The 8,748-nt window shown below is 41.3% G+C and overlaps 1 protein-coding gene across 1 annotated transcript; it reads left to right on the top strand.

Annotated features, from left to right (window-relative positions):
- Positions 1–2,034: 2,034 nt before the first annotated feature.
- Commd2 (COMM domain containing 2) lies at positions 2,035–6,605 on the top strand. The gene is made up of 5 exons (XM_052180485.1): positions 2,035–2,150; positions 2,234–2,311; positions 2,906–2,988; positions 3,527–3,700; positions 5,914–6,605. Exons 1-5 carry the CDS (start codon positions 2,084–2,086, stop codon positions 6,109–6,111), a joined length of 600 nt encoding a protein of 199 aa, XP_052036445.1. The 5' UTR covers positions 2,035–2,083; the 3' UTR covers positions 6,112–6,605.
- The last annotated feature ends 2,143 nt before the right edge of the window (positions 6,606–8,748 follow it).

The raw sequence follows: 8,748 nt of genomic DNA on the forward strand, positions 1-8,748 counted from the left end.
GAAATTCTTCAGTTGCTAGCCTCTGGCAGTTTTTATAACCCTTGGCAGCAGAAGGCAGCAGAAGATGGGCCCAGTATCCAGTGGCAGCCTCTACTGTTACATCTCCTGTGCAGATTTCTGATAGTAACACTCTTAACCCTGCAAGTGTTATGACCCCTGGGCAGGCCTTGGGTATTGGACTAGACCTTGAACAGACAATGTCAGACTCCGACTAAGGAACTTTTCTCCCCCGAAGCTTGCTGAGATCCCCTGATACTATGTTTAAACTCCAACCTCTTGCCAGGCATGGTGGGGCATGGCTTTAATTCCTGCAATCTGGAGGCAGAGGCAGGCTGACCTCTGAGTTCATGGCCAGCCTTTCTACATAGCAAGTCCCAGGACAGCCAGGACTATGAAGAGAGACCCTGTCTCAGAAAACCACAAAAACAAACAAAACAAAACTCTCCAGTTCTTCCCCCCTCGCTGCCATTGCCAAACTCATTTGCCCACTCTGCCCTCACATCCTGATATCCAGGCACGGCAGTCTCTAAAGGCAAACAGACCTGTCTGCATCAACAGCTCCAGTGGGGAGAAACTACAGAGGGAGAAACTACAGGCCTGCCCTAGTGGTTGCATCCCCAAACTGCCCACATGAGCCCCACGCATCCCCTTTTTCTTTCTGAAGACCCTGCCTTCATCCTGTACTTGTCCTTACTGTTTGAAATAAAGAGTTCCATCTGCTGAGGTCAGACTGGTCTGCTTTCTGCCTCTTTAAGCTGCCTCCAAAATTATTGTTGTGCTGCTTCAGAAATCTAACATTAGGCAGTGGAATCCTTCTACAAGGTTCATGGCTCTTATGTAGGTCTATAGTACCAGGACCCTTGGTGCTACACGGATTACAACTCTTTTATAGGTATAAAAAATAATCAAGATTCCTTAGTGCTGGGCAGTAGCCAGCACTGAAGATTCTAAATAGGCGGGTATCCAATTCCTCACCCCTGGGTGATAGCCAGTTTTGCAGTTCCTCGAGCGGGAGTATTTAAAAACATCAGCTGCCTAGACTCAAGAACTTTTCCATCAACCAAAGCCTGCAGTTACTCTTTGATAATTTCAAAAATAATTTTTTATTATATTAGGAAGGGACAGAGAGTGAGAAAGAGGGAGAGGGAGGGGGAGTGTGTTTATATGTGAACCCATGTGCTTCAGTGTACTTTGGCAAGTCAGGGAACAAATCATAGGAGTCCGTTTTCTCTTCTATCATGAGGGTCCCAGGCTTAAACTCAGGTCCTCGGGCTTCATAGGAAGCGACTTTTACCCACTGAGCCATCTTGCCCAGCTTACAATCTTCTATCCCTCTTCAGTTCCTAAGAAACTGGCTATCTTCCCACTCTTGCCTCTCAGCGCTCCCTCTTCTGCTGGCAAGGATCAGGCTGTGCTGTCACTTCTATGGCTTGCTGTTCAGGACACTCAGGTTGCGGCTGTTCCCACTTGGCTGCTTTTCTCCTTGCTGCTACAGCACTGTATCTGCTTCTAGAAGAGGACAAAAAAAGCTAGAGAGAAGGCTTTTATTGGGTCCAAAGTTGTAGCAGCAAGGGACACAGTGTAGGGCGTGTCTATCCCTACCCGCTCACCAACTGAACAGCCAGCTTCTGAATCTGAAGAAATGGTGTTTGCACCATTCGAGGCAAACCTCACATGAAAATGAGGGTTTGTTTGTTCAACAGCTTCCCTTTTATATATTCCCCTACAAGTAGAGTTAGTGATGGTTGCGTGAATGCTGGAACTGAACCTGGGTCCTCTGCAAGAGCAACACGAGATCTTAACCACTGAGCCATCTCACCAGCACCACATATTTCACTTTTGCAGGACAGTTCATGAATGAGTGGAAGACTTGTACCTTCAACTCCTTTTACCAGCGTTCACTGCCTCCCTTCACTCTATAGAATGAACCCCGTGCTATCGCGCTCCTAGGACTGCCAGAAACCGGAACCCAAAGTACAGGCTGTACAGCGGCACCGCCGGAGCTTCTTTGTGCCTGCACAGAGGGTCGGAAGTGGTGAGGGCGGGGCCGGCGCCAAGTGGCAAAGTCAGAAGACCTGCTAAGATGCTGCTGGACTTGTCCGAGGAGCACAAGGAGCACCTGGCCTTCCTCCCGCAAGTGGACACCGCGGGTAAGGGAGTGCGGGGTGCTTGCGGCGGGGACAGCCCGGGGACTGCCAGGCACTCACGGCCTGCTGACTTACTTCTGTTGCAGTGGTCGCCGAGTTCGGGAGGATCGCCGTGGAGTTCCTCAGACGGGGATCAAACCCGAAGATCTACGAAGGCGCCGCCAGTAAGGAAGGGAGAGGACAGGCTCTGTCTGTGGAGCTGGAAAGTGCTGTCCCTTCTTTCTCCGCAGGAGCCTTTGCAAGTCCCACGGTCTTGTTCCCATTGCAGCCCTTTAAAAACCCGCAGGGCAGTCAATCAAGGCGCTAACTCTGCAAGTAGCTGCGTGATTTTAAAGCTAGTATGAAACAAATGACTTCACATATAAAATGAATACAGTATCATCTGCCTTTCAGAAATACTATGGTGCTTAATAAAATGCTGCCTTCTAAAGAAATGGAACTGTCATTGAAGTGTTTAGTAAACACTGGCTGCCCAGAAACTGCTTTTGCTAAACTGGAGGAGGGTGGGGGCAAGATTAAGGACATCAATCTCTGTTGACTTCTCCTTCTGCCTGGCTTGAGCATCTGTTCACAGGGTTGTGTTTTGTTATGCTTGCTTGGAGGGAAATATCCAAAGCCTCTGTTAGTGGAGCAGGTTGAGAAGGAACAGTAGTCTCTACTTTACTCATTTTCATTGTACTGTTTGAAAACATAGATTAATTGAATGTGTTTATTTTTAAACAAAGGATAATCTGTTTATCTCCCCACTCCCTCTTTAGGGAAACTCAATGTGAGTAGTGACACTATCCAGCATGGTGTGGAAGGATTAATATATCTCCTCACTGAGAGCTCAAAGCTCATGGTAAGGCGTCTGAGAACTGCATTGTATTACCCAGATCCTTTAAAACAGGCACCTATTACAGTATTCCTAACTCATAATCAAATTTGTGAAGTATTAACCAAAACAGTGTTACTGGCGTTATCTAATATGAATACCTCTTGCTGGTTTAAATTATAATTGTCTCTATTTCTGTATCATATGCCATCATCTGTGTAACCTAGGAGAAGGGAGAATGAAATATTGCATTTGTTAAAAAAATGTATCAGCAGTCAGTATCTGGCTTGATGGAAAAATAGTAAATAAAATTAGGCATCTTAATTTCTTTCATATTTTAATAAGGTTATTTTGTTTATTAGTAACTTGGATTTCCAAATGGTAGGCAAAGATTGTCTTTAACTATAAGGAATGTTCTAGACAGAAATAAAGGATAAATATATGTGTGTGTGTGTGTGTGTGTGTATGCGTGTGTGTATGCATATACTTTTGTGTGTAGAAATGGTTTAGCATGTACTAGACAAAGATAAATTCCAGTATTCTGTTGAACTCAATTTATCTTTAGATTTCGGAACTGGATTTCCAAGACTCTGTTTTTGTTCTGGGATTCTCTGAAGAATTGAACAAATTATTGCTTCAGCTCTACCTGGACAACAGAAAGGAGATCAGAACAATCCTGAAGGAGTTAGCGCCTTGTCCCCCCAGTTATCGTAGTCTTGAGTGGCGGCTAGATGTACAGGTGTGACTTGTTCTTACTTTAAATGCGACATAGACCTCAAGAATTGTTTATATGCTCTATTATTTACCAACTTAACCAAGCTCTGTTGTGGAAACAAAAATGTAAATTTTAATGGTCATTTTTGGGTCATTTCACAAATAGCTCATTTCCTTTTATTTCTAACGTGATTTACCGAGTTTAATTTGCAAGTTTTTAATTTGTTTTTATTATGTGTATTTACTTAATGTATGTGTACATGAATGTCACTTGGGTAGAGGTCAGAGGATAACTTTCAGAAGTGTGTCCTAAGGGACTGAACTGAGGTAGTCAGGCATAACAGCAAGTGAACCATCCCAAAGACCCTTAAAAATTTGCAAAATTTTTAAGAAATCATTTTAGGAAAAAAATATGGTTTAAAAGGCAGACTTGTTTGTTTTGCTTTGTTTTTTGGCAATGCTTAGTTTGAAAACAATTCTCTTTAAACACACACACAAAAAAGTGTACAAATCAGTGTACTCAATAAATATCACATAGTCACATACTCAAATGTGACTGTGACCAGGACCCCAGAGACATCTCTTTTACCTCCTCCTAGTGATGGTTTCGTCCCTCCACTCCAAAGGTAACCAGCATCCAAAGTATTTAACACAGTTTTATTTATTTATTTTTTAACCCATTTTAGCTGTGTGCACATGCAGTGATTGAGGCAACACTCATCTGTAGGGCTGGCGTCTAGTTCTGAAGTAGAGCATCCCCTAGTGTATGTGAGGCCCAGGCTTCAACCTCTAGCACCGGAACAAAAGAACTTACACAGAACACAAAAAAATCTTTGGTCTGGCTACTTTTGTAAAACAAACTTATAGGTGAAAAATATACAGTCTCACTAATAAAATAGCAACTGATTGTTTCAAAAGGTTTATAGCTTGTGATCTATATGGGCTCACATAAACTGAAATAACTGTTTTAACAAAACATACATTTCTGAATAAAAATTGACATAGAAAACAAAGGTCTGTATTTTTGACAGAAGAGAGAAGCTAGGTTTTAAAGGCTCATAGGAATTCAGGGATTGAAATCCAAGGTAGATTGTATAAGAGTGTCCTGGTTCTCTGACTTAAATAATCTAATGTTAGTGCCCCATTTTTGATGATACTAGTATACAGTTTGGCCTAGAGAGCAGAAACTTTAAAATCTCCCTTTTAATCCAGATATTGCTAATAGGAATCAAAGTTTGTGAGCCCTTATCACAGAGGAGTCTTTGTGATTGAAATAAGAAAGCCAAAATGGGTTACAGAAATGTAAGAATTTAGATGTCATATAGCAGACAATAGGAAGCCCTTGTAAATTCTTTGATAAACATGTAACATTGAAACAGTTGTTTAAGCAATTAATTTGGCATCTGTGGATGAATCAGATCAAAAGTGAGAATTTAGAAATATAAAGAATGTAAGTCTTTACAATCATTTTCCCCTTTCTATATGATACACCCTTTTTGTCTTACACTTAGTATCTTTTTGCTCTTTTTCTTACCTTTTTAAATTATAGTGTATTTTTTTTATTCATTCATTCATTCATTTCGTTTTGGGGGCAGGGTTTCTCTGTAGTCCTGACTGTCATGAAACTCTCTCTGTAGACCAAGCAAACATTAAACTCAGAGATCCACGTACTCCCGCCTCTTGAGTACTAGATTTAAAGGCATTTACCACCACTGCCTGCCTTAAATTACAGTTTGAATCAGACTCAGCATACTGGCCACATCTGACTTGTTACTTCTCTCTATAAAGTTTTAGTTGGTATAGCCATGTTTGCTTGCATATAGTAGCTACTCTTAAAATACAAAGTCAGAATTGAGTTATTGTACCAGAAACCATATGGTGTGTACAACCTAAAATACTTGTAATCTGGCTACTTACAGGGGAAAAATTACCAACCTCTGCTTTATTTAATATTTAATTGAATGAATGTATTTATTTATATTTGGCTTTTTGACAGGGTTCCACTGTGTAGCATTGGCTGGCCTAGAACTTGCTATATAGACCATGCTGACCTTGAACTTGTAATGTGTGTCCTTTTATCCCGTGTAAGGAATCTTTCCATACAATAAGGTTTCATTTACAATCTTGTTGTTTTTCTTTCCAACTGTTTTAAGGTTCACTTTTCATTCCGACATTTGTGACTCATGTACAGTTTGATTTTTACACGGCGGAGTGACCTGCTCTGTTTGTGTTTCCAAGCTTGCAAGCAGAAGTCTTCGGCAACAGATTAAACCGTCAGTGACTATGAAGCTGCACCTCGATCAGAATGGCGACCACAGCACTCATGTTTTGCAGACAGACCCGGCTACCCTACTTCATTTGGTTCAGCAGCTGGAGCAGGCGTTGGAGGCGATGAAAACGAACCACTGCAGGAGAGTAGTCCGCAGCATCAAGTAGCCCCGGGCTTCTCCTCCTTCCGGTTGGCAGCACCAGAGCGGCCGTGGTACGTCTGGACTTCTCGGGGTTTCCTTTCCTGCTCAGGATGTTGAAATCTTGATCAGAAGCTGAACTACAGTTCCTTTTGGGTGCTAAATGCAGTCAGCTTCTTGACAGGTTGAAAGCCTTTTTTTGTTTTAAGTGTGTAAATAGGATGGACCAACTAAGATGAATCAATACTGTTCCCATTTCTGTGTATATGTGACTCTTCTGACTTGGATTTTTTTTTAATCTACTTTATTTCCTTTGTCCTTGATCAAAATTTGAAAATAAAATACACTGTTACTACTTAGAACTATTCTAGACAGTTCAATATTTTTTTTTGATTCTAAAAGCACTATACAATTATAGCCATAGAAAAAGACAAATAGGATTTCTACAAGCTTTTCTATATTGTTACAGGTAGCATGTGTATTCTTGTTTGTATGTAAAGATAATAAATATCATTTACCTTATTGCTTACATTTGAGTTATTGGGGCAAATTGATTTAAGTGACATACAAGTTTGCGGGGTCTTAATGTGCATTTTATCAGGGACTAACTTCTCCCATTCCCAAAGCAACTAAAAGACACACCATCACGTACATTTAAAAACAATGATGTAAGAGTAGAATGATTAATTCTTTTTTATATTTTCATATTTATTTCCTGTGTATTGGTGTTTTGCCTACATGTATGTCTGTGGACCTTGTGTACTCAGTGCACACAGCAGCCAGAAAAGGGTATCGGATCCCTCGGAACTAGATTTACAAAGGGTTGTGAGCTGTGGATGCTGAGGCTCAAACCCAGGTCATCTAGAAGAGCAGTCAGTGCTCATAACCACCAAACCATCTCTCCAGCCCCAAAGCGGTTTTTGTTTTTTAATATTTATTTTATTTGTGTGCATTTTCGACCAAAGGCTAAAGTTAAGGACTTAGTTCTCTCTTCCTATCCTATGGGTCCTGAGGATAGAACTCAGGTTATCAGGCATACTGACAAAAACTTTTACCTACTAGTTATCTTAAATGTATAGACATAATTTTTAATTACACTAAGAACTAAGTTAATGAAGCTACCACATTAACAAACCCACAACTAAGGAAAGCATGAGTTAGCAGTGCATGTCACTGGGTTTAAGGGCAGCCTGCTTGCCAAGTTGGGGCTAGCTCTGTAAGGCTTGTTGTCCACAGCTGACAGAAGATGAACTAGACTGGCCCCCAGTGTTGAACTATTAGCCTGTGTCCCTCCAAGCAACCTTTCTCCCACCTCTTGGTTCATTGTCTTAGCCCAATCAAAAGATGAAAGCAATGGCGTAGTGATACATGACTGCAGTTCTAGTGCCTAGGAGACAGATCTCTGTGAGTTCCAAGACAGCTTGGTCTACAGATTCTAGGCCAGGTAGGGCTACATAAAGAGACCCTGCACACACACACACACACACACACACACACACACACACACCAAGATAAAAGCATATGCTACTTTAAAAAGGAAAAAAAAATCTTATCCTGACTGTTCTTGTCTTGATTATTTCTCTGATGATGGGCTGTTTGGGGGGCAAAAAAGGATTGTGGGTAATCCCTCTGTCTCCCCCCCCCCAACACCTTTTAGACCCTGTACACCATCAAGTAAGCATATTTGGTTTTTTGTTTGTCTTTTTCAGACATTGTTTTATGAAGCAGTGGGTAATTTTCAATTCTTAATTGCTTTTTAAAAAATAAATTAGCATGTAAGTTAAGGGGTTTGATGATGAAACCCCTCCTATGTTTCCATACACACACGTCACTGTGCTTTGCTTCCTTTCCCCTCCCCACCTTACTGGGCCCTCCCTGCCCACACCCCACTCCCTTCTTTCTGGTCACCTTCCCTGAGTCTACCCTCTGCTTTCATGTCATATGTAGTCCTCCATCTTTTCTTTGTTCCCCTTCTGTAAGCTCTCTTCTTAGGGTCCTCATATAGAAACACATTAATTTAAATCTAGATCCTGCATAATAAGAATATGGTATTTGCCTACATTTTTCTGTTTAACATAATGATCTACAGTTGTATCTATCTTCCTGCAAATGTCACAATTTCAGTTTTCTGTATAGCTGAATAAAATTCCAGTGTATTTGGGGCTTGGAGAGATGGCTCAGCAGTTATAGGTACTAGTACCTCTTGAAAATCTGAGTTCAGTTCCCAGCACCCACATGGCGGATCACAACTGCATATGTAAACTCTAGTTCCAGCGATCTGACACCCTCTTCTAGCTTCCATGTAGTGTACAAACATACATGCAAGCAAAACACCTATGTGAAAAGAAAACTCAAAAATTCCATTGTATTTATGTACTCCATTTTTTTATCCACTTACCAGTTAATGAGCATCTAGACTAGTTCCACTTTTTGGCTGAAATGAACGGTGCTGGTGTAAGCATGGCTATGATTGTATCTCCATATCATGTGGATTTAGAATCCTTTGGGTATACTCAAACAGTACAGCAGTTGTGGAGTAGTTCTTTCCTAGTTTTCTGAGAGACCTCTACACTGGCTTCCGTAGTGGCCGTATCCGGTCTACGTTTCCATCCATAGCATAGAGTACTTTGTTCTGACGTTCTCAGCCTTTGTTTTCTTTCTTTTT

This window comes from Apodemus sylvaticus, chromosome 4 (assembly GCF_947179515.1).
Source record: "Apodemus sylvaticus chromosome 4, mApoSyl1.1, whole genome shotgun sequence".
Lineage (NCBI taxonomy): Eukaryota > Metazoa > Chordata > Mammalia > Rodentia > Muridae > Apodemus > Apodemus sylvaticus.

Excerpts from the sequence above, each read along its gene's own strand:
- Commd2 (XM_052180485.1), top strand. The coding sequence starts at position 2,084 with ATGCTGCTGGACTTGTCCGAGGAGCACAAGGAGCACCTGGCCTTCCTC. Across the intron at positions 2,312-2,905 it reads GATCTACGAAGGCGCCGCCA|GGAAACTCAATGTGAGTAGT; the intron begins GTAAGGAAGGGA and ends CTCCCTCTTTAG. Across the intron at positions 2,989-3,526 it reads CTGAGAGCTCAAAGCTCATG|ATTTCGGAACTGGATTTCCA; the intron begins GTAAGGCGTCTG and ends ATTTATCTTTAG.